Below are 26,578 nucleotides of genomic sequence, written 5' to 3' on the forward strand. Positions count from 1 at the left end.
ATTTTAATAAGAGTGGCAATATTTTCAAATGAATTATTTCAAATCCGTAATGGCTTATTTTTTTTTTAGGAGTAATTGTTTGAGAGTTGCAAAATTCAAAATAAAATAACAACACCTGAGTCTTATATACTTTAACGATTTCCGTCATGGTACTCGTTTATTTTTCGTCAAAGTAACCATTTTAGAAATTACTTAACCAAAGTGTATAAAAAAATATAATCATACTTTCATTACGGGTCGTATGATAGCATTGAAGACGGAAACAAATGTAGTGTTGGAGTTTTAAGGAGATGAAAAAAAACATCCGTTTCCTTTAGATTTTTGTTGGAATAACAATAAAAAAAAAGTATAATATTCATTCGAAATACAACCTGCGACGTCGGTTCTTTACGTTCCGGATTAAGAATGAAAATTAAAAGTTTAATTCAGCAATACAGAGAAAAACATAATGAAAAGGTAGGGGAATGGTATGGTGAAAGTATAGAAAGCTATTTTCATGTACAGGGGTATTCACGAATTGGCAAGCTTGTCGTTATTCGACCAGCTAATCTAGTAGTACTTCAAACGAATTCCTGTTTTTTCACCCTACTAACTTTTTTTATGACTTTGACAAACAATTTACCTGCTGCCTTTTATTATTACTGTTTAAATGACGCATTTTTGTTTAAAAATCTAAAGCACAATTTTTGTTATTAAAAAAATCATACTCAGTTTTTTTACGCATACCTGCCGTGTTAAACAAAATAAATTTTTATGCGTACACAAAACAAAGCTTCATTGATTAATTTTAAACTCTTTTATGTTTTTATTTTTATTTGAGCAACTTGAAGCTTACTTTTAATAGAAAATTTTTATTAAAAATTAATGTAACATTGTTTTTTATAAAAAGATATTTTGAAAATTTCCTATCAGTAAAATCTGTGACACTACGGTGTCACAGTAGTCGTGAAATATTTAGATAAATATATGCTTGTCTAACAGTATAATGTATAAGAACACTGTTTTTGATGTTGTCAAAAGAGAAAAAGGAAAACATAAGTATATATTAGAGAATGCGGTTATCTTAACGATAAGGGAAATCCGGTCATGTTCCGGTCACAGGTTGTCACGATAAAGTCAATTCGCTGGAAGCGGTTCGCACAGTTCTCGTCCGGTATTGCATTTTATCCGTCTTAGCCATCGGGTGTCTCGCCGCCAAAGTTCACACGAATACTCTAAAGTTTAGGCGCGTGTGGCGACGATTCCGATCGGTACAAAACTAATAAAGCTTACCTCCTCCTCTTTACTTTTGACTACCGCTTCCTTGTCGACTGAGCCCACGTACCACTGTCGATACGATCGCCGCGTCCACCCATAAATCCTTCATATATACCTGAAGTATCGCAAACGAAATAACTTTGTGCGACTCCATCTGGCGAAGTCGTGGAGAGACGTTCAAGTCCCGTGTCCAAATCCCGAATCGAGATTAAACCATCGCTACCCCAAATGTTTTCTTTGTCACCCTCCACCAGGGGTATATAAATCAAGACACCGCCGCGGCAACATCTGAGTAGCGGTCCTTTTCGCCGGCGGTGGTAGCGGCCGCTATGGTCATAAATCAGACCAATGCGAAGAGGCTGTAGATTAAATGTCCCTTGCTTAGACTATTTCAGCAGTATATCTGAAAAAATGTTCATGTACAATCTTTTTATAACCCTCTCTCCTTGACGATGGGAAGAGGTGATGTTTTTCTTATTTAAAATTTTCCACAAACCGTTTGTCAAAGAAAACATAATTTATAGACAAAATAATAAAATATTTGTAAATTTTTTATATTACCATCGAATACCTTTCATTGAATGATTAAAATATAAGCGTATCATAAAAAAATTAAATTAAAAAAACTAAATTTGTCGACAATTCTATAGTACAAGAATTAATTTTAAAATCTAAATTAAAATAATTTTGATTAATTTTGAAACTAATGTTTCAAACAACTCATTAGGGTTATAATTGAAATTTTTAAATATGTTGATTTTACATTAAAAAGTCCCTTTACTATTTTTTTTATTTTTTTATTTTTGTTGATCATTATTATTCAATTTCTAGTATTTACTGTAAACTTCTTAACCAATGGCATATTTACAGGAAGAGTCCATTAAGTTTAGGCCAACTCCATGAACATAAAATCTTAGTAGCAAAGGTAGTGAAAGATTGAATCTCCCTATTAATCTATGTTCTAAAAATTACCTCAACTCCCCCATCCCCAATAAGAATTTCTAAATATAACTAATTTAATAATAGTCCCTAGAAAATTGCTTTAAATATACGATAATGACTCTTAAAAGCGTTTTGAAGCAGCAGTAACAATATGATGGATCAATAGAAAAAAAGGACCAACTCAAATTTATTTGACCACGTAAAAACTTGTTGAGTAGTTATATTGTTTTATTTTTTATTAACTGCAACGAAATAAGTGTCCAACCTTTTAAACATCCATTATTATGGATTTGTATTTATATTTTTTTCAAATAAAAGCTGCTTGATTCGGATATTACAATTATAGATAAACTTACGTGACTTCAGAATTAAAATGTCAAGAAGGTAATATGTTAATAACAGGACATAAAATATCATTTTTGGTGGATGACTATGTTTTGAACGATCATTGTCGAAATCTTAATGTAATGCTGACATGCACATGTTGGCGGAACACACCTCAATGAGCGCAGAATGTTACCAGAACAATATAATAGTATAAATATTTTTCTAGCGTGACATTGCCCCGATTCAATGCGTTATACCATTTATAAAGTCAACCTTTCCCACGTCGAATAGACAGAGACAATAAAAACTATAAAACAGCACACTATAAGCTGAAAAAAGACATATCAAACGACAAAAATAAACTCCTGAAATAAAATACACGTTAAGCGTTTTTTTAGGACAACGTCTATAAAATCGAATAAATAATTGTCAATTTTAGTTACTTTTTTTATTTATTTTCTTTAGTGTATCTTATTAAAAATAATGATAGAATTAATTTTAAAAAAGACTCCTCGATTTTATCAGATTATTTTTGAATATCTATTATCTGGAAATTAATTAAATTTAAACAACTACTTTAATTAATTGAACAACTAACAAGTATCACTAATCATATCTGATGATTACTTTACACGCCTTTAGCACTTAATTAATCCATCGGATAAAAAAAGAAAATAGATAAACAAAAAAAATCAAAGATAAAATATTGGTTGATTTTGATTAAATAAATAATTTAAATAAATTTTCATTATGCTTTTAAAACGAAATACTTGATTCTTCACTATAAATAAATTTTACGAAATATATAGTACGTAATCCATTCATATTTATAATTTTAAAATACAAAGACTTTCACTATTTAGTTAAAAGTTGTCATTAAATAAAATATATATTATATCAATCATATTAATCATAATTAATCATCAACATTAAGATTATATGATTTTAAAATATTTATAATCAATTAGAAATATATTTTTATATTATTTGGAAAAAAATAAAAAATTTACAGTAAAAATATTAATTTATTTTGAATCATACATAAATTTATTTAAAGCTTTATTAGGTTTGAAACACAAAAAGTACATTTTAGTAAATAATAATTTTTATAACATGTATTGAAAAATAGGACAATAATTCAATGAAAGTTTAGCTCTTATTAGTATTATTTAATTAAATTGAGACACCATATCTTAATTCTGTACTTAAATCGTTTAGATTCATAGAATACGCAAAATTATGAAGAACAGTCAGCAATGAACTTGCCTCAACCATAGCAAAAGCACGACTGCAGACCTTGTCGTAGGGTTTGCCCTTCGTTTTTACCCTAAAATACTGCGTTTGAATGGATAAAGTATAATTTCCCACAGTAAATAGCAGTGGAAAATGAGAGAAACAGGAGTAATTTGTCAGTGTGTTAGCTCATACTTAAACAACCGTTTATCCTTTGATCCTTTAACATTTTACAGTAATTATCTATCGTCGTTAAAATAAAAATATTAAAGAAAAATCTTTTTAAAAAATGGCCACAAATATAAAAAAAAATATAGCAAGCTGTAACTTGAAAAATAAATAGAAAAAAATTCAAATAATTATTTATTATTTTAGGGTTACAATTATAGTCAATATTCTCAGATATTTACAAAATCTTACAAGCAATTTGATCATTTCAACATTTTTCTACGTTAAGATTAGATATTTAATTTTTTTTTTTCAAACAACAATATATTTTATACACCCAAACTACCCTTTACAACAGCTATTATTCCAGTATAATAATTCTACCCTTCAATCATCATCTTTATTGATGTCTTCTGGTGTATATATTGCAGCGTTATTATTAAGTAACCCTGTTTCCCTTTCATTATAAAAATCAAGGAACGGTTTTAATTAAAAAAATACTAAACGACCCTGGTAAAACTGATCTTCAACAAATTAAATAACCAATTGAGACGGCCTGAAAAAAACAAGTTATTGGTATTCTCCCCTTTTTTAATAGCAGAGTAAAAATATTAATAAATAGTGAAAATAATTAATAGTAAAAACAAAAACTTGATTTCATTAAATTTATTATTTATTTTTAACGTACATTCATGAATTATATAATTATTTCTAGTCAATTAATATTATATTACTCTATGAAGAATTAAAATATTATATTATTATATGAAAAAATTAGGAGAGATAAAAAGTTATATTCTAAATATCTAAACATTTATATTTTTTTAGGTTATTACAGCCATCTAAAAGGAAATCCACCTATGATAGCCAAGTAAAGGCAAAAGCACAATCTACAACAACCTCAGACGAAACTTTTTCATATAAAAAAAGGCGCCGTGCACTTAAACAAGTACAAGAAGTAATGGAGAAAGATAAAACTTTGACTGGCGAAGGGTCTATTAGCACTAGCACTATACAAAAATCTATGGTATTACCCAAAAAGAGGCCAATTGCTAGTAATGGAAATACTAGCTCATCGGGTACGACCACGACTTCTATACCAAAAAAACAAGCAAAAGCCAGTGGAGACGATGCAGTTGATGACGAAACACTTATCAGAGAGACCGAAGCTGCATTAAAAAGTCTATCCGGCGGTTGGCCCGGATCACGACACTCTTCATTTTACAGAAACGCACACGACGACGACCGATACGAGTCACCTGCATTTGTAAACTTATTTGATGAAAAGAAAACCGTTCACACAGCATCAAATGTTGATGAAAATAAAAACACATGTGATTCAGCATCTGAATTAAAATTATCAGGCTCTCCCCATCGAAATACTCAAAATGACATCATTAAAATAGACAAGGACAATAACGGTGATCACTGTAAATCACACAAATCAGAAAAGTATGCACCGTCCAAATATGAACCAGATTTTAATGAACTGGTTGATGATTCTTCAGACGAATTGGAAATAGATATGTCTGCTACGGGAACTGGTGACAAAGATGATGAAGACTCAGCCGGCGATCGACTTCGACGCAAGTTAGACGTTGACAGACGCAACAACAATAGCCATTTACGAGCTGACGAAATGTCGTTAAAAACTGAGTCTAGTAATGCGTATGATACATACATGATAGACAAGACGGCATTTTCAGCATTCCGTCCTGTTACAGGTGGAGATGCAAAAGATCGACTAGACTTGCCTTCTGCGGTCAGCGTAGCCATGTCTCCTCTAGGTCCGTATCCACCAGCCGGCGCTACTTTTGTAGTCGGATATACAGGCCCTACTACAGCTAATATGACCGGTCAAATTTCACCAACAAAAAGCTTACAAGACGGAAATTTGACAGTCGGAGATACAATACCAGTTGCACCAGTAAGGCCTGTTAGTGTGAAGCTCGAGGATGACAACGCTTCAGATAAACCTGATATATCTTGTGGAGTAAATAAAATGGATTCTCCGAGTCCATTGTCCAAACAATATACGATATTACAACCAGCAGGTGCTGACTCAAGAGCAGCCACAGCTCTACAAGAAGTGGCCCGCGAAGGTGTTTTGGGAGCTTCTGTGGTCAGCGCAACAGGCAGCTTATCTCCTAGAACATCTGTTGGCACACCCAAACTTAACCACGTTGATAACATGATGCCGGGATGTATGATTAAAGGTACATTTTTTATTAACATTATGATATTCTCGACAGTCGTATTATCTCGGTAATCTTATGAGCGTATTCATTGTCTAGCGAATCAACAAAATTTAGCGCTAATTAACATTCAAGGACTGTTGTTGACAAAGTATTGTGTAGTGATTGTGTGGCAGTGAAGGAAAGGGTAAGAAGTTGGTGGTAGAGTAGCCTGTGCTTAAGAGGACATCTCCACGCCGATCACGTGCCGACTTAACCCCAAACACGAGCAATGGGTACAAGTTGTTAACACTCTTACCCTCTCTTTATTATATAACAGACCCCTTCTAAACTATAGATGGTTTCCATTTCATCGACTTCCTCTTTTCTCTAAGTCAACTTGCTGATTCTTAGAATTTATTATACCAACCTATCCATGTACAAATATTTTACTCGTTACTATAAACATTCGCCATCCTTTTACTGTCATAAAATCAGTATATATTTTAAGACAACATTTCGATAAGAATTTTAGACTCAAAAACAAGAAGCATTAAATGATTGAAATTGGAAGGGAATTTTTAAGTTATTTAAAAGTTAAATTATTTATGATTTGATAAATACGTACATCAATCATAAAATATTAATTTAATTATTAAATAATACTTAGTATATGTAACAACATAACTTTTACCTTTTAAATGATTATTCAATTTTAACAGTTAAAACGTCATTAGAATTTTTTTATCAAAAAGAATACTTTATAAGGTATCGTAACATTATAATACTTAATAATTTACGAGACTCAGTGGAGGGAATATTATAGATGGTTATAAAGTTTTATGTTAAACCAACTAGAATTGCATGTAAATTTATCGTGTTTCACTTTGGTATAAGATCGATATTAAATTTCAAATATTTAACATGTATAGACCAATATACAAACACACCCACACTAACACTTACAAGGCACCTTGTATCCCTATACATAGAGTAGAGTATTGTATTTAACCTTTTGATCTTTTAATTCTTTTTGATACTAATTTTTCTTATTTATATTTTAACATTAATATTAGCTTCAATGCGAAGCTGAGAAGGTATTAATTTTACTATGATGTGTTTTTTTTTGTGTGTGTGTCCGTTACCACTTTTTCTTAGCATTCACCAAATCGATTTCTTTCAACGATACGAAAAAAGATCACAAATCGTATCTAGTCGAAGTTATTACCCTCGAAAATTGAAAAAATTTCCCTCGTCCCCCGTAAATGGGGGAAATCTCCAAAAATTAAAAAATCGCAAATTTTTAACATTTTTTCAATTTTTTAAAATTAAAATCGCTATAATTTATTTAAAAATGAGAAAATGAATATAATTTTTTTTTTATATAGATACATGAAGTATTTACCTATTATTTGATATTTTTTTTTTTATAAATTTGACCTTTTACCTTCCCACAAAGGGGAATTCAAAATGACAACTTTTTTATAAAAAATTAACACTTTCAACTTAACTTTTGAAAGTGTTCCGGAAGTACTGACACTTTTATATATACCTTAAATTAAAACTTATGTAATATATTTTATTATAGAAAAAAAAAATTTCGGACTTTATTTTATCTTCAAGGTGAAAATAGTTACCGTATGCTATTTTTGTGTTAAAATTCTCGATTTTATATTTAAAATTTTTAACTTTATAATGCTATAACTTTTTGAAAAATGTATGGATCAATACAATTTTTTTATAAGAAAGAATATTTATATACCTCTTTCATTCGACATACTTTTTTTTTAAATAAAACCATTTCCCTTTATATATTTATTTATTTATTCATATATTACACTTATAAATTATAAAACTTGTAATCAGAATATAAATAATGAAATAAGAGATCATGTAGCTTTTGGAATAATCCATCATTTTTTAAAAATTAAACACTATCTACAGATTTGCATCGAAGCGTTTTTTATAATAATGTTTTTAATCACTGTCAGATATCATTATACTTGACCCAACTATGCCACGTCACCACTGTGCCACGACCCCCCTGTGCTTGGTTTTTTTAATTAAAATTCCTAAATTATGCCAGAGCTTTGAGTTTTAAATTAAAAATAGAATGTATAACTAAAATTTCAAAATAATAAATTTTATCTAAACACACTTCATATTACAATTGAGAATCATTATTTCTTATCTACCCATTTAGTATAATCGGCGCCTTTGTGATTGCTGACGTTGGAAAAAAATTAAACTTATCTCTTTTTTACTTATGTTTTAAATAAAAGTAATAAAAATGAAGACTCTTATACGATAGAATAATGAAAATTACGATTCTAAAAAAATTAATTAAAACGTATTAAAAAAATATGTAAAAAATTTAATTTATTTCAGACGGAAATAAATGTCCAACGCCTGGATGTATTGGTCAAGGTCATATTACTGGACTATACTCACATCATAGAAGGTAATTTTATTAGAAATTTCAAATAATATATAAGATATAAATTTTTATTTCTGCTCGTACATGCAGCTTATCGGGATGTCCCCGAAAGGATAAAGGTGCATCAGAAAGTAAGCGTTAAACTCATAGTTATTTTCTATTTTAGTTTATCAAGTAATAATTTTTACCATTTACAAATATGAACAATAATATTAAGCAGTGAAAAATCTGAATTAGCTGGGGGTAGAAAGCTGATATTACAAATACGGTAGATTCCTCCAGTTCATAATATGAAGTTGCCATAACGTTTTCCATAAAATAGTATATACTAGTACAAACAGTATTTAAAAATCACTTTTTTTTATTATGTATTCTCTTACTATCTATTCATATTTTTCTTTACCTAACCATTTCGTTATGTATATCATTGTTTATCAATTACATTTCTCTTTAAAAAAAGTCAATGGCGATATTTTTATCTCTTTTCGAAAAGTTTGCGTGCAATTTTAATACCAATTAACTTATTCCTATTTATAATTATAATGACCAGTTTTGGCCATGCATGAAATCATTCTGAAGTGTCCTACTCCGGGATGTAATGGACGGGGACATGTCAGTTCAAACCGAAATTCACACAGGAGCCTATCAGGGTGTCCAAAAGCAGCGGCTACTAAACAGGCACAGCGAGAACGTCTGAAAAAAATATCATTACAACACATCGCTACCCTTACAGGTATCCCCTAAGTATATACCGGCAATCTACTCTCAGCAAAACTTAATCACAATCGGAATACTATTATTAAAATTTCTCTAAATTGTTTTATAATACAATGGTATAAACATATCAATTAGTCAATATATCCTACTTAGACAGTATTTTTTTAATTTTTAGTATGCAATAACAGTCTTGAACCTTACAAACATATTAACAATATTAAAGAAACATACCAAATATATGGTGACAACTGTGGATCAGTCAGTAGATCACCTAGTGCCGACTACTTGACTACTTCTTCGTATTATGGATCACCAACATCAGTAAATACAAAATCAATCATTAAGACAAAAACATTGCACAAAGATGATGATGCAGAAGAAAAACCAGACACAAAACAATTACAGTTAAAGTCTGAAGTTGGGTGTTGTGACGGTACGATATCCACTCCAACACAAGATGACACAATGAATATTAAATCAGAAATGCATTCAGTAAGCTCTTGCCGCTCAGTAACACCTCCTTGCAACCGACGTACGCCAATAGCTATGTCTTATGATCATTGCCATGACTCAAACTCATCTTCTCTATCGGGTAGTATGGAAACTATAAATCATCATCAACAAATCCAACAACACAACACTATGACAACATCATCACCTCTTCATTCCCAACAACAAAATACGACATCATCATCATCAGCTTATATGATGATGGATACAAATTCTAGATTACAGCACAGACCTTATGAGACCCAACAACAACAAATCAATGGCCCAAGCCAACAAGATATGTACAACCGAGCAGATCGAAGTTATACATTAACAAATATTAACAGACCTTCACCGTCTTACTCAACCGAAATAGCAGCCACGCGTTCCTATGAAGTTAGACCACCCTCTTACCCTAACTCACTAAACTCTTCGGCTGCCACTGTAGCTTCCTCTTCGTATGGAGATCGCTATGGTTCTGAACAACAGTGTCAACGCTATTCTTCAGAATATGGAGATGCATCAACTATGTATCAACCTCATCAGATAATAATGAAACCAGAACAATCAGTTCCAATGGATGATTCCATTGAACCACCATTGTATCCCAGGTAGCTAATATTGTGTTGTAAATTATAAAATAACTTTTAAAAATCTATATAAGAATTTTTACTTTAATCATTTTTTCAAAAAATTAAATAATAATTAACTTTATTATTATTATTCAAACACATATCAAACTTTTAATTCGTAAAATAAATTCATAGGCCTCTCTATCAATATGAGGGTGCAAATCCACCCACATCCTCTGGACCATCAGTTCAAACAGGTTTTCCAACAACAGCAGCGATTAATTTGTCTGTAAAATGTATCGCTGCTGCAAGTAGTGGAATGAAACCACTGCCGTTTCCGCTACCACTACCTCTAACCCGTTCTCCTGGTACAGTTTCGGTAATGGATCTTTCTACGTCTAGCGTAACTTCAACGAGTCCACAGGTACAAAAAATAAATAACAAACATACATGTACTCTACCCTAACTGCACTTAAATCATTATTTCTACAGCCCAATTTATTTTTCACAGGCAATCACATATTCAAATAGCCTAAGTCCTCACCATTACGGAGGAACTACTGGACATCGTACTAGTCCAAACACAACAACTGCAAGTCCTCAAGTAACACAAGCCCCAAGTCCTCAAGGCCAAACTTTAGATCTTAGTGTTAGCCGGTAAAAACTTAAAAAATTTCAAAGAAATTGATAAGAAACTTTAAATAAATATGTAATGATTACAGGGCACCCGGAAGATTAGTGTTTTCAAGTGGAGCACCTAATGGATATAGTAGAGAGTCAACGCCTGAAAGTGGAGGATCGCACTATATGGACCATTATAGAGATGTTAATGGTAATGATCATTGTTATAATTCAACTACCGCATTCGACCGAAATTTTAATGATGACCTAACTGTAGGTTACACATCTTTGAGTCCTCATCCAGGATACCCAATGCCGGAATATGCTAACGGATATTCAACACCATACAGTACGTCAGCATACACTTGTGGTTATTCCACAGGAGCTTATCAACAAGGCGGACCACCAAATGGTTTCTCACAAAATTCATGTTACAGTATGCCACCACCTCAACAAGACAAGCTTTCAGTTTCCTCCAAAGATGACAGGTAATTATATATATTTTTATAAAACTCTACTTTTTTTATTATAATTATAAATTAATTAAGTTCCATATAAAAATTTCATTATAAAATAAATAATCATTATAATGTCACAATTTCAGATGTATAATAAAGCATATTTTAGATTGAATTTGTTAAATTCAATCATGAGTGTTAATTTTTTCAAATAATATTTAAGTAAAAAAATTATTAACATTTAGAGGACAGTAAGCTAATTGTTAGTTTGTATATTTCTATTATTATACATTTTTCCTTGACAGTTACATAAATTTTTACGAATTTATTTTAATCTATAAGTTTTAAGCTTTCACTAAAATATAAATTATTCAATAAATTAAATGCAGCATTTTTAAACTTATTTATAGGCATTGATTAATTTGTACAGGGGCATAATTTCAGTGTTTTTTTGTTGGTGTGAAAAGTTTGGCAGACCATTAAATATCATAAACCAGGCCATTTATTTATTAATACGAATAATAATAATAATAATAATAATAATAATAGTAATAATAATAGAACAATACTAGCCATTTTTTCGTTAAATAATGATTTTATTAAAAAAATTAACAAATCAAAATTTGACTTCTTTTTATGAATCCATGGTAAATATTAATTTTATTATATAAAAATATAATTCCGTAAAGAATATTTTAAGAGGAACCATCTTAAGTTAAATAAGAACCTTTTTTATTATTATAATTATTGTTGTTATTATTATTATTATTATTAAATAGAAAATGTACTAAATAACATTTTGACTGGTCAATAACTAGTTTTGTATTAATACTTTTTGAGATTTAGAATTTTTGTTATAAGCGAGAGAGGTAGACAACGTAAAATTCTTATTTTTTTGCATGGTAAAAATAGAACGTCGTTGAACAAACCGCGTTTCTCACTTATTCTATATTTTCAAATTCTAATATCTTCAAAGTTAAATGGATAACTTATGTTATTTTTTAATTAAATAAAAATGGTCTTAATAAAATGTTGTCTAATTGATATCTAGTTTTGTATTATTACTGTATTTGAGATATTAGAACAGTTATGGAGCAGGGTAGTGTTTAGCAACGTTTTATTTTTACCGTGACAAACAAATAAAAATTCTTCTACGTTACGTACCTCTCTTGCTTATTAATAAAAATTATACTAGCTAAAAATATTATAAATCGGATTATTGACCAGTCAAATATTTCTTTAGACCAAGAACGTCATTTTGTAGAGAGGCAAAATGTGCATTTGCACAATTTTTTTTTAAATACAAACGATGCTACGATATACATACATTATAAAAATTAAATTTGATACCAAGTATATAATTTTTCAATTTTTTTAATGTTAATATTTCAAAACTTTTAATGTGTTTTTAAAACTATTGTGAATAATTGATAACAGTAATATCTATAATCTGATAAACTATCTGTTATCCATTCCACATAACTCGAACAATTGTGTAAATAATAACGAAACATTGACTAATAGTTCAAATAGCATTGTTGGCAACCAGTACTCGTTACATAATGATAATAAGATAGCAACCTAATTGTTAAATCTTTACACTAAGGTTAATAGTAATATTTTTTTGGTAATTAGTCGAAAATGCATTTGGAATGACCATTAAATAAGCATATCAAAAATAATATCACCTCATTTTCCAAAGATATGAGACTTGGCAGAGACGTATTCAGAAATTTAGCAGCCGGTTACTAATGGGTTTCTCCCCACACATTTTTTTTAAAAGCCACTAAAAGAATTCAATCATTACTTTGTAAAAATCTAATCCTGCCGGTGACAATTGCCACCTCTAGCCTCCCCCAGAGTATATATTTAATTTTACTGTTTTCCCTGAAGTCAATTTCTTTCTTATTTACATTTCTCTCACGTGAAATTAATTTTCCGTATAATCAAATATTTATTTTTTTGCGATTTCTCATTAAATGGCCACACTGATTCTTCAGAAGTAATGTTTTCTCTTATCTTGCTAACAATATTAATTTGATAGTGTTACAACCAAACCACATGTAGTTCTTACAAATGTCATTTTTTTATTTTTTACTTATTTGCTTGTTAAATTCTCTTTAAAATATTTGCTATTTAATAAAATGTCCAGCACTATCAGTACTGATTCAGATGATCCAATTCCGGTTGACGAAATAGTATTACCTACATGGTGTTTAATGAAAGGAATTGATACTATATTACAAGATAAACATGATGAAAAATCATATAAAAGTCAAAAAAATTATTGTCATAAAGTAGAGACAGAAATGGAAGCACAATGTTTTGATCATTCAGCACTACTTGTTGGCTCTACAAACAGATTAAAATTAGGAAATAGTTTAAGTCCACTTATGTCAGAAATGCGATTATGTCTTTTGGCTGATGATTGGGATGGATATAAACAGTTACTATTAATGTTATTTAGATCACAAAATGTATCCAATAAGCATATCATGTTTTTAATTAGATCTTGTTTTGTATTATTATTAAACCATCCTAATCGTTCACCTGGCATCTTGGATAATTTTATGTCTTCTTGTTTAAACATCAATGATGAATCAAGAAAAATAGATTACCTTGAACACTGTTTTCGACTAAAAGTCAACTCAGGAAAAGATTCTGACTATACTGAATCAAAAGATAATGAAGAAGAAGAAGTATTTTTTGATTCTGAATATAGTTCTGATAGCAGTTAATAATTATTTTTTTATAAAAATCATTGAAAGTTCCTGATATAAGAATATTAAATAATTTTCTTTTTTTTAATTGTTGGTTTTTTATATATATACTTAATATGTTCAATTTCTCTCAGCATTTCTGTTTGTGCTCGAAGTGATCGATCTTCTTCACAGCCAGGAATATCATCAACCCATTCTCAAGAACTGAAGTGCCCAACTCCAGGTTGTGATGGTTCTGGACATGTGACAGGAAATTACTCTTCACATCGGTCATTATCTGGCTGTCCTCGTGCAAATAAACCAAAGAGTAAACCAAGGGATGGTCAAGATTCTGAACCTTTGAGGTAGGTATTTTAGTTTAAGTTTATAGTACATATCAAATATTAACTGTTATTATATTTGATAGATGTCCTATACCTGGTTGTGATGGATCCGGTCATGCAACTGGTAAATTTTTATCACATAGAAGGTAATGTGAAATTTAAAATGTTATATTTATGAATTAAAATATATTCTTAATCTTGTGTATGATTTTAGTGCATCTGGTTGTCCTATAGCAAATCGTAATAAAATGCGTGTTCTTGAAAGTGGAGGAACTGTAGAACAGCATAAAGCAAATATAGCTAAATTACAACAACAGCAACATCAACAACAGTCAGACCCAACTACTTGTGAGACATCACATATAAATTCTAGTCCATTCCTCCATAGAGGTACTCCTGCTCTTAGTGTTTGCCATCCAGCTGCCCCTAACTTAGGATCTAGTAAGAAAACATTACCTTCAAATGCAGCTGATTCGTTGTATCATCATATGTATGGTTCAAAACAGTTACATAATGGTAAGAATAGATTTTATAAGTTTTCATGGTAAAATTGTGGGATTCTTAATATTACTACAAAAGAGAAACTGGCGAGGAAGAGAAAAGTTTTTTAAAAAGTTGTGGGTTTTAGATTGTAATATGGGGAACGGTGGTGAAGAACTGTTTTCTTTGGATGCTGAAATAACAGAGTTACAACGAGAAAATGCACGTGTCGAGTATCAAATGTTAAAATTGAAGACAGACATCAATGCTATGGAAGCCCACCTTCGACATGGGGATAAGGTAGGATCAAGGTAGTGTCAATCAATTTCAAATTTCTCAAAAGCAAAGATTCATAATAATTTAGTAATGAACAATATTCCACAATTTTACCAATTAATATTAAGTATTACTTATAATTTTATATTCTTAAACTATTGTAGGAAACACAAATCTTATCTCAGCAACGAAATTCCCATTTGAATGGGTACTATGAAAATCTAAGAAGCAATATGATGTCATTTTTAGAACAAGTGCATTATCCTGACAAACAACCATGTGATAAAACTCAGCATAATATTGATAATTGTTATATGTTGCAAAATTTGTGTACTAATCCTAAAACTAATTATATATCTTACAATAATTTGACTACAACTATAACAGATAATAACCGTCCCCTGTATGAAACTGTAAAATCGGCAATACAGGATTATAATATTTTACCACCAACTGCTATATAGAATTAAGTATTACAAACCTAAACGATCTATCTATGTAATACTTGGTAGATGATCAAAAAATATTATAGTCTATATTGTAAAATTTTCTAAATATATTATATTTAATTGTACAATAGTAGTATAAACACTTTATAATTGTAATAACAATTTTACATTTGGAATTCAATGACCCAAATTCAGTAGGCATTTACATAAAGTACATAATATTAATTTTATTAATTATTAATATATTGATTTTATAGGCTTAATTAGTAATATTCAATTTAAAATTCCTGTATGTCATTGGATTCTTTTTCGTGTATATTGTACAGATATATATTTCAGTATTTTAAAATAATTGAAAATAGACATTTTTTACGTAATCTAATATTTATTACTAAGTGTATAAATGTTTTTCAAATTATGTAAATCACCTAATTTAATTTGTAAAAAATTGTTATCTATATGAAACTTCTTGTGGTAATCTATCTACCCTATTTCTTTTGTTAATGTTTACTTATGTTAAACCATTTTTATTTAATTTTGTTTTATATATCAGTTATTTTATTCATATTAATTTTGTTATTTTATTGTTTTGTTAATAACTAAATATGAACTGTTAATTTTGATAAAAAAAAAAAAATTGCCCTAATGTTATTTTATGTTTGGATTGTATTATACATTGTATTGTATGCGCCAAATATCAACTTATGATAAATATTATGCAGTATACAGAATTCAATATTATCAATATGTTTTCATTAATAAGAATAAATTTATCCTTTATTCATAAAATAGAGCTGAATTTAGGGATTATACAATATTCTACCACTCATTGGAAAATCCAAAATTTTTTTTGCTCTATTATATTAAATTGATAAGCAAAAATAAATCTTTTGTGCATGGAATTAACATGTCTTAACACTATTAATACGACTAATATTTTCTCCAGTGTTTATGCTCCCTTAAAATGTAGCTATCTTAAATATTTGAAAAACTATGTTTCTATTAAAATTGTTTTATTTTACTCAATCTATTTTAAATTAGACAACCAAAAAAGATTCAACATTAATATTCATTTAAAAATGAATATATTAAGATCTTATATGTTATATTTTATGTATAACAACTTATTTAATAAATTTATGATCGGGTATTTAATAAGTTTAAAGTAACCAATAAAAATATTTTAAAGATATCATTTTGAAAGTAGTATAATACTGGATCAATAATACTTTGGAACGGGGGGCAATTAAAAAATAATGTTCGTTTATTGTTTAAATGTATTAAAATATATAGAAATTAAGTTCATTGTTATTAAACATTAAATCATGCAATTTTTTTTACGTTCAACGTTAAAAGTGGTTTTAAAAAATCGACTGCTATATGCAGATTAAATAAGGACAAGTGACTAATTTTTTGAACCTATGACGTTTATTTTTGTTTTAATAATATTTTTTTATGACAAATTTTTACGTTTGTTGATATGACACATATTTGTTTTTTATTACGTTTTAACAAAATATTTCGTTATTCATAACATTTTTTTACCCTCTTCAGATGTAAAGAGGGCATATTACCCTAGAATTTGAGATTTCAAAACGTTGATTCTAAAAAAACCATAAAACAAAATGAAATAGAATTTATGTTTAATTCTTATTAATAACAGAAATCATATAATAATATTTATTTAAAACATTATATGTTCTTATAATTATAATTCTTATATTATTATTTTACAATTTTATTGTAAAAATAAATAAATAATAGCTGGATACTAAAATATAGAAATAATTTTTCTATTATTAGCCATGCTGACATAAGATTTTGCAGCTAACAGCAATTTTTGAAATTGTAAACTAAAAATAAATTTCTATAAATACTAATTAAACTAATGAGTACGATTACACAACTAAAACAAATTTGTATAAGACAAAAAAAATTAAAATCATTAAATTTGAGTAGCATAACTAAAAGGACTAGGGATAATTTTTATAATTAATTGTAATGAATAAACTGCACTTAAGCTATTTAAATAATATACTTAAAATCGAGTGTCATAACTATAGAAGAATATTTGGTACAAATATATAGAGCTCAATTCTCCCTCCTCCCCGAATTTTGTTCAAAAAAAATATTTATATATATATATATCATTATATCATATCATATATAATATATAATTATATCATTTTTATTATACAAAATATGCATGTTTTTACCAACTTATCGCTTTCTATATGTATACATATTTTGGATCTTTCACGAAAAAATATTCTAGATACTATCCCTTTTGTGAATACTTTAATATAAATTGGTACGTGCATCAGTACTCTCCTCTATAACCTCTAATTATGCGGTAATAAAGTAAGGGTAAGAAGGTGATTAGATGTTCAAAATTAATATGATTATCAATTAATTTTATTCATACATAAATTTTAATGGACATTTTAAAATAAAATTGGACTAAATTTTAAAATATTCATACTAGAAGATAAATCCAAAATCCTTATATGAGCAAAATTTTCTATTTAAAAATATCCATGAGCTAATGATAAATTTCATTAAGTTAAAAACAAAAATATGAAAATAAATATGAAAAATAAAATTAATGAAGCTTACGATGTATACTTATTTTTTTTGTTAAAGTACACCTTCTATTTTATTTTATATTTTACTGTTTTAGAATAAATTATTTCATTAATTAAAGAATCATTTAATGAAAAATAATTCTTTATCGTTTTATTATGTCGTGGTAACTCAACCTACGCTTAATGAACTTACTTCACACGGAAGTTTACTGAACATTTTTTTATTATTATTTATTGTTATTAACTATAAATAGGTAGGTACCTACACACGCTTTGCACGTACATGACAATTACAGCTATGACGTTAAAAAACAATTATATAAGTCAGTTAAATGATCGTAGATCTCTGTTTTTTTATTGCTTATATTTTTAAATGTCATTTAATTTTATCTTTCAAATAACGCATCAAACGCATTTAGTCACAGCCGTGAAGTGGGCATTCGTGTCAAGCCAATTTGTTGGCCTGAAATACTTGCATCCTTTTACAACGCTTTTATTATGCACGTCAATCTTTTTGCCAATAAAATTTGACAAATTTATTAGAAAATTTTCAAGTGGGGCATAGCAATAACTATAATTAAGTGCGACCTTTACACAATCATTGTTTGGTGTCAAATGTAGTCTCCGGCACGTGTCCATTTCAATCGACGATATCACAGAAAAAACACTTCATCTTAATGCAGACTATTTCTTTAAAGTAAATACATAGTAATTTATAGTTTCATTAATTTAAATTGCATAGAATTAATGATCGTTGGATTACTTCATATTTATGTAGTTTATAATACTAATTTTCAATTGATATACTGAGTTACAAAATACAATCGATATTCCCTACCACATGATATTGGTCGCCATTTGCTCATCAACAGGATGTGGAAGTAAAATCAAATCTGTATCTCTTTTAAAATGTTTTTTATAGGGCATCCTTATGTTTCAGTAAACCATTGATTATAGTCTAGTGTAGATGTGGAATATTTCACTGAAAAAGTCCAGTAGCATAATTTAAATAAAATTTTTAAAATAAACTTAACAAACAAACTTCATATTATAAAATAGTAAACGATCGATCCGGTTTCAAACTTTTCAACGACGTGACACGATTTATTTAACTACATTCATTGTAATGTAATCATTTTTTAAATTTTTTTTTTGTATCATATAATATATTACATTCAATATAGAATAAAACCGTAAATCATATAACAACAGTACTTTGTTTTAAAAATGTAACAATATAGTAGTTCATTGGAGTCGTTAAAAGAGAGTCATCATGGAAGTTAGAATAGTTACAACATTATTGTTCATGATAACGACAACTTATTATCCAAGGGTACAATCAGACAAACTAAGTTTTGATACATACCATAATTATGATGATTTAACAAAATTCGTAAAAAAAATCACAGAAGAGTATTCTAATATTACTTCATTATACTCAATTGGAAAATCAGTGCAAGGTATGAAAAAAAATTTTTATTATTAATTAACTATGTTTTTAATTGCATACATAAATTAATGCCATAAAATTTTTCTCAGAACATAAGTTCTAAGAAATATTTAATCTTGGTAATTAATTTAAGTATAAAGTTAAAAAAAATATTTATTCTTGTATCTTATTAATTATATTACTGATTCAATTAAATAAGCCAACTTGGGGCCGTTCAGTATCTTATTATATAATAGAACAAGGAAAAAAACGCTTTTCTGGGAAAATTACTTAGCGTGCTCGGATTTTTTATATATTTCTTCACATAATTTTTGTGAATAAAAATTTTGTGTTTCTTAATAATACTAGTAAACATTTTACTAGTGCTATAGATTGATATGACTAAAATAGTAATATATATTTACTTGCCTTGCGTATAATACACCACCAAGTTGGCCCATTTAGCGATAATCAATTCTTTTTATTGTACTTTTTAATTGTTGTAAAGGCCGAGAACTTTGGGTTGTTAAGATAACTAGTGTGATTGATTTATTGACCGTTCCCAACATTAAAATAGTGGGAAATATTCATGGAAATGAGCCCATTGGAAGAGAACTTATAATTCATTTAATAGAGGTAAATTGTATTGATTGTTTTAAAAAAAAATATATTTCAATTTTTATTTTCTAGATTTAATATTTTTTTTAAATACTAGACTTTTCCTATCAGGAACTCTGCCCCATCACCAATGCCCTACGAGTCTTGCCTGTGACCCTTCAGGCTCTCCTTACAATTATACCACTGATTCCGGTAGGAGTAAGATATGTGTTGTGCAAAAAAAGTATAACTGTAAAAGTTTACCAAAAAATTAATCCCACTTGTTAATTAAATAATAATATGACTATAAAATACTTAGGTGTATTGACAATTGTATTTAATAATACCCTACTAATTATTATTCAAAACAACAGATAGACGATAGAAAACATAATAATCTTTAAATACCGTATTACTATTATAAGCTACATAAACTAATATAATGTTAAAGCAAAATCATCTTACTAAAATTTACGCCGGTGGACTTTTAAAAAAAAAGGAAAGCTCATAACTTGGTCAAAAATCAACAACACATTTCAACGAAATGTTCAGGGTATCTTTGAAATGTCTCTGTGTAGGTCCAGTAAAAGTTTCAGATTTTCAATTGAAAAGCGCTAACGACAATGGTCGTTTTTAATAAAATGTTCAAACGCTCACGATGTGCTAAAAAAATGTTCTCATATTCGTAAATTATTGTCCTAGAATAATGGCGTCAAGCACTTTAAAAAATAATAATAATAAAAATTAGACATTGTTAAGTCATTTTTCCAGCATTATCTAGTTTTTCACTATTTTATTATACAATAAGATTAAAGAACTTGGGTTTTGATACCTAAGGCAATAACTTTTTTTCCACCATAATTTTTTACTCTGAAATGCTATTACTTAAACAAAAATATTTGTTTTTAAATCAAAAAATTGAATAATTATTAATTTTTATTTATAAAATCAAAATTATTTTAAAACGGTTGAATCCGTGTTGGAATAGTATAACAACATTTAAAAACTAATTTTATTTTTCAGTACTTGTTAAAAGAAAGCGTTAAAAATTCTACAATACAATCTTTGTTGCAAACAACAGTGATCCATTTATTTCCTAGCATGAACCCTGATGGCTTTGAAATGTCTCGACCAAAAACATGTATTCATGATCATAGAACAAATAGTGTGGGTAATAGGTAATATTTGATTTATTTAAAATAGGCATAATTTTGTTACTATACGCGTATTTTAACTAATCAAATAGGTACATATCTCAAACCATACTTTCAATATTTTAAATTGCAGAGGTAATGCTCGTATGGCAGATTTAAACCGCGACTTTCCTGATATATTCTATTACAAAGAAAGATCTTATCAACCCGAAACAAAAGCAGTAGTGAATTGGTTGAAATCTGTACCATTTGTCATGTCACTTAGCTTACATGGTGGTTCTTTAGTTGCCAATTATCCGTATGATAGTTCATCTAATTCAAGTACGTAAATTGAAAATTAATTTAATAAAGATTACATAAAATAATCATTTTTAATATTGTTTAAGTTTTAAATATGCGGGTGCTAAACATTTGATTGTAAGCAAATATATAGAGATGCCGCAAAAACTAATTTTACTCCACTCTTTTTAAAATTCTATTAAGGCTATTATAGTGTAATTTGAATGTATCGGCTTGGTGTGATAACTTTTTTTTTTAATTTGTTTTTACCACTGGATGTTGTACAAACATATATCACAATTTTTTTTAGTTATGTGAAACATAGTATTTTCAACTTTAACACCATTTTTATTTAAAACTATCCTGTAATCATACATTAAATGACGATGTTAACAAAATTAAAAGAAAAAATTACAAAAGTAATCGTTAATAGGTTTCTACACAAAATCGACGATATGATTCCGATGGAGAAATTAATACTTAAACACACAAACTCTCCTCTTCGTATGTTACATTTTCATAGTTGCTTGAGAACAAAATTTTAAGTAATTACAGTATAAAGAAATTTAATGTTAATTACTTTCAAAGTTTAACATATTAATTTTTTTCATTAATTTAAAAGTCGACTAAAGGGGGTTTTCTCCTGTACATTTCTTTGTCCTCTCTTTACCCCTCCCAAATATAAAATTTAAGAAAATTTTTAAAATAAAAAACAAAATATTCCAGAAATTAATTTTATTTTGAAAGGGTCATAATAAATGGAGCACCATGATTTTGCTTTTAATAATTAATATTTTGCTTTGTATATATAGCATACATTAAATTTTATTTTTTTAAGCAGCTCAGTACAAAATGAAGAAATTAAATGAAACATTACAACTCAATAACTTTGATCTGCTATTTTCAAAATTATCATCTATCGGTAAAACTATTTACATGATTGTTTAAAGTTATATAACCGCACTAAATAACCATGGTTATTTATTTAACTGCAATTTTAAAAAATTTATTTTAGTTTTTAGACATCATATAGTACTGTAATATAAGATGTACAAAATACAACATTTATTATCGTTACAAAATAAAAATATTTTAGTTTAGAACTTGTTGCTTAATGTATTATTTTCATTTTAAAAATTTATTTGCTTTTATTGTTAACAAAATTCAGCGCTTTTTCCTATTTAATTATATAATAAAAAAAAATTTCATTTTACAAGCCAAAATTGAATATTCAATTTGTATAAACAAAACAAAATATATTAATTATTATAATTTTATTAAAGATCCATCAGTAAACGATAATGTCTTTTATGAAAGTCTGACACCTGACGATGACGTGTTTCGATATTTGGCTAGTGCTTATGCCAATGCACATCCAACAATGCATAAAGGCTATGGCTGTAAAGAATCAGTGGAATTTAAAGGAGGTATAACAAACGGAGCTGCATGGTACGAAACTTCAGGTGAGAGAGAAAAGAAAATTATTTCATACATTCATAAATAGTAAGCAAAACAGTAAAATATCGAAACCTTCCAGTGATTAAACTTATAATCAAAGCTTCAAAAATCTGTAGATTTTATTATATTTTCTGATTATTGCAAATACAAAATGAACTCATTTTTTTTGTTAAAAGAATGGTATTTAAAAGGTGTTCCAATATTTTTTAAACTAAAGTATAAACATTAATAATTGAAAAAAAATTGAAATAGAAAATTATAACACAAAAAACAATTACTTTTTATACAAAAATAACATTTTTTATTTTATTTCGGGAGCCTTTTACAAAAGACAAGTCGATTTGACAACTTGTTTTAGCTTGTAGGATATAATATAACTTTTTATTTAATATATATATATATAAAGGGTGTAGGATTTGCTAAATATTTTCCAATGTTGAAAAAGTTCAACATTTTATAGGTATGTTTCAAGATTTTAATCTCTGTCTGTATAAGGAACAATGGTCAGATAAAAAGAAACGAGTGAATAAGACGTGTATAATGAACTTATAAAAAAGAAATTGTATTGATCCATATATTTTTCAGAAGGTATATAGCAATATAAAGTTGATAATATAAAAAAAAATTAAAATTGAGAATTTTAAAACCAAAATAGCATATTAATAGAAGATAAGGTGTCTGGACAATTTGTTTTTTCTAGCTTATAGTATATAACATAAGTTTTAAGTTAAGATAAGTTTAAAGGACGTTATATTTTCGAAACATCTTTAATTTTTCGTGCCTAATTTAAAGGACGTATATAGAATATTTAAAAAACATATATATTCATACATTTTTCAATAAGTTATGGTAGTTTTAAGGAAACATTTTTTAAAAAATATTGAAATTTACGGATTTAAAAATCTTAATTTTTTGAGTGATTTCTTTATTTATGGAGAACGAGGGATAATTTTTCAAATTTTAAGGATATCTTTTTCATCTAGATACAATTTGTTATCTTTAGATCTATGGATATAGTGTATCCTTATAAGTAAAATCTGTCCAGTGAGAGCTGATAAAAAGTGGCGACAGACACAAAAAATAAATAAATTTTAAAACACATTAAAGTAAATATTTTATAATAATATATAGTTAATATTTTTTAAACTTGGCGTTGAAGCTAAAAAAGTGATTTTTAAAAATTTTTTATAAGAATTATAATTGTTTAATTTGCAGGAAGTATGCAAGATTACAACTATGAGATGCATGACTGTGTAGAGATTACTTTGGAATTATCTTGTTGTAAATATCCCCCAGCATCAGATATTATTACTTATTGGTATGAGAATTTAGAGGTACACATAACAACTTACTAATACTCAGCAAAATTATTTTTCATTAAAAATGTTTGAATATTTCATTATTTTACAGCCTCTTTTACTTTGGACAAAACAAGTTCAAAGGGGAATCAAAGGAATTGTTATGGATAGACAAACTGGAGCTCCTATATCAAACGCGAAATTAATGATTCTAGGTAGAGATAAAACGTTTAATACCACTGAAAACGGAGAATATTGGAAAGTATTACTTCCGGGACCATATAAATTACATGTGAGTTAATGAACATTTTTTAAAAGACGCGTAGGCTGGAATGCGCGGAAAAGAGATTCTAGGAATTCTATTACACACGCAGAGATTTTTTATTGTGCAGCACTAGTTACCAAAATTATTGCTATACTTAAGCCTTTATAATTATTATATCTTAATTTAGCGATTTCCCACTACGCTGCCCTTAAACAAATTTTATGCGACACAAACTAAAAGTAAATTAATCAGAAGGACATTAGAAGGGATCATACTCTTCTCTAGTATATGGTCCGCGAGAATTTTTCAAAGTTCATACTTGAATTGAAACCGTTTCCCTGATAAATGTATTAATAAGTTTATAATTGAAATGAATATTAGTAATACAGAGTGATTAATTTATCGTTCATTACGAGATTTATCCTAAAAAGTTCTTTTATTTTTAATCATTTTTACCTTGACACCATGACTAATAATATTATAACTAAATAAAAATTATTTTAAGGTGGACGCTCGCGGTTATGAAAGTAAAACGATCCATTTAAAAGTACCTGGCTCTATGGATCCACATAAAGTCGATAAGCCATTAACGTTAAACATAATGTTGGAACCTTATCAACCTGAACCTAGCACAGTAAGAAACACAAACTTGTATTATGTGGTGTCTAGAGGACACAGCGAACTAACCGATGTTCTTAGATTAACAAATCCGAAAATGGAACATTCCACGGTTAACATTTATGAACTGGGTTCAGATATTAGTGATTTTGGTGAAGATGATTATACCGATGATGTGGAACCGCAATCGGTGTTATCATCTGCTGGATCAGCTTCAATAACTTTATCTTCACTAATACTTGCTTTATGGTGTTATGCTTCCCTTTTATGAAGGCTCACATTATTATTGTTATCATTTTTAAATAGCAATTTAAGAACTATGCTTAACATTTTTAAGATATCAACATACACCTCTTCACTGAATAAAGCGATTATCGTTATCTCATCAAAAGGTAACAAATTGTAATTTTTTTTGTATGTGTGTTGTCATTTGTCTTAATTTGCTGCTAATAATTCAATTAATTATTATAATTAAATACATTATTGTCACTATTTTAAGCTTGGATTTAAAATATTTATAATGAAATAAAATTAAGTGCCTATATATTTTGTTTAAAATCTATAAAAGTTTAATACTTTACTCAGTAAAACAACTAAACATAACTAAAAATATTTTCTTTTAGTTTTAAAATGTATTTTTAATAAAACATTATTCAGTAATGTGAAAAACAGAAATAGTAATTTAGCATTCTTTGAGAGTATTATTACTTTTTATCTTCTTACAGGCTTCAACAATATCATCGTACAGAAAACATCGATTTTTAATTTTTAAACACAGTTTAATAATTTGTTGCTGTTTAAATATATATTTTTTGTATTTTTAAAATAGTATTTAAAAAATATATAATATATATTAGACTATTAAATTTGACTTCATTGCGTAATTCAAGTTTTTAATCTCTGATTATAATATAAAACAAAATAGTTTTTGAAAAACTCGGGTTTCGTTAAAACATGTTGGATGTACTTAAAATAAAACCAAGCACAGTGGGGACGTGGCATAGTTGGGTCCAGTATAGATGATATCTGACAGTAATTAAAATCACTATCATAAAAAACGCTTCGATGCAAATCTATATCGATGCATGATCCCCTATTTCCTTATTAATATTCTGATTACTAGTTTTATAAGTGTAATATATGAATAAATAAATAAATATATATTAATAATATATAAATATAAATAGTACATACCTTAAAAAAAATATAATGATCCATATATTTTTTAAAAAGTTATACCTTTATAAAGTTA

General features: G+C 28.0%; 3 protein-coding genes across 15 annotated transcripts in view; all 3 read left to right on the forward strand.

Annotated features, from left to right (window-relative positions):
- LOC126902824 (serine-rich adhesin for platelets) overlaps positions 1-16,384 on the forward strand; it is a 137,685-nt gene extending 121,301 nt beyond the window's left edge. For 3 of the 6 annotated variants that reach the window (XM_050680452.1, XM_050680455.1, XM_050680456.1), the window contains 13 exons: positions 4,756-6,143; positions 8,490-8,562; positions 8,629-8,669; positions 9,431-10,355; positions 10,512-10,740; positions 10,828-10,973; positions 11,039-11,148; positions 11,215-11,425; positions 14,250-14,459; positions 14,522-14,584; positions 14,653-14,954; positions 15,067-15,218; positions 15,359-16,384. In XM_050680452.1, the coding sequence (XP_050536409.1) occupies positions 4,756-6,143; positions 8,490-8,562; positions 8,629-8,669; positions 9,431-10,355; positions 10,512-10,740; positions 10,828-10,973; positions 11,039-11,148; positions 11,215-11,425; positions 14,250-14,459; positions 14,522-14,584; positions 14,653-14,954; positions 15,067-15,218; positions 15,359-15,658 (4,150 nt within the window). In that variant the 3' untranslated portion in view covers positions 15,659-16,384. Of the gene's footprint in view, positions 1-4,755; positions 6,144-8,489; positions 8,563-8,628; positions 8,670-9,430; positions 10,356-10,511; positions 10,741-10,827; positions 10,974-11,038; positions 11,149-11,214; positions 11,426-14,249; positions 14,460-14,521; positions 14,585-14,652; positions 14,955-15,066; positions 15,282-15,358 lie in introns of all 6 variants that reach the window. The other 3 variants (XM_050680453.1, XM_050680454.1, XM_050680457.1) reach the window with 3 other exon arrangements.
- On the forward strand, positions 13,439-14,255 carry LOC126902858 (uncharacterized). The gene has a single exon (XM_050680527.1). It carries the CDS (start codon positions 13,540-13,542, stop codon positions 14,131-14,133), a length of 594 nt encoding a protein of 197 aa, XP_050536484.1. The 5' UTR covers positions 13,439-13,539; the 3' UTR covers positions 14,134-14,255.
- A 2,171-nt stretch (positions 16,385-18,555) lies between the features above and the next one.
- LOC126901175 (carboxypeptidase D-like) lies at positions 18,556-26,186 on the forward strand. 8 transcript variants are annotated; one of them, XM_050677480.1, is made up of 12 exons: positions 18,557-18,925; positions 19,007-19,109; positions 19,151-19,356; positions 19,470-19,688; positions 20,166-20,293; positions 21,278-21,432; positions 21,542-21,729; positions 22,529-22,609; positions 22,971-23,150; positions 24,361-24,479; positions 24,556-24,735; positions 25,214-25,900. In XM_050677480.1, exons 4-12 carry the CDS (start codon positions 19,502-19,504, stop codon positions 25,595-25,597), a joined length of 1,602 nt encoding a protein of 533 aa, XP_050533437.1. In that variant the 5' UTR covers positions 18,557-18,925; positions 19,007-19,109; positions 19,151-19,356; positions 19,470-19,501; the 3' UTR covers positions 25,598-25,900. The 8 variants fall into 8 exon arrangements, 7 of the variants coding, with proteins under 7 accessions (XP_050533438.1, XP_050533437.1, XP_050533435.1 ...); XM_050677478.1 differs by having other exon boundaries at positions 19,169-19,356; XM_050677482.1 differs by lacking the exons at positions 19,007-19,109; positions 19,151-19,356 and adding an exon at positions 26,052-26,186 and having other exon boundaries at positions 25,214-25,342.
- Positions 26,187-26,578: the final 392 nt, after the last annotated feature.

This window comes from Daktulosphaira vitifoliae, unplaced genomic scaffold, assembly GCF_025091365.1.
Source record: "Daktulosphaira vitifoliae isolate Bord-2020 unplaced genomic scaffold, ASM2509136v1 Scaffold_3, whole genome shotgun sequence".
NCBI lineage: Eukaryota > Metazoa > Arthropoda > Insecta > Hemiptera > Phylloxeridae > Daktulosphaira > Daktulosphaira vitifoliae.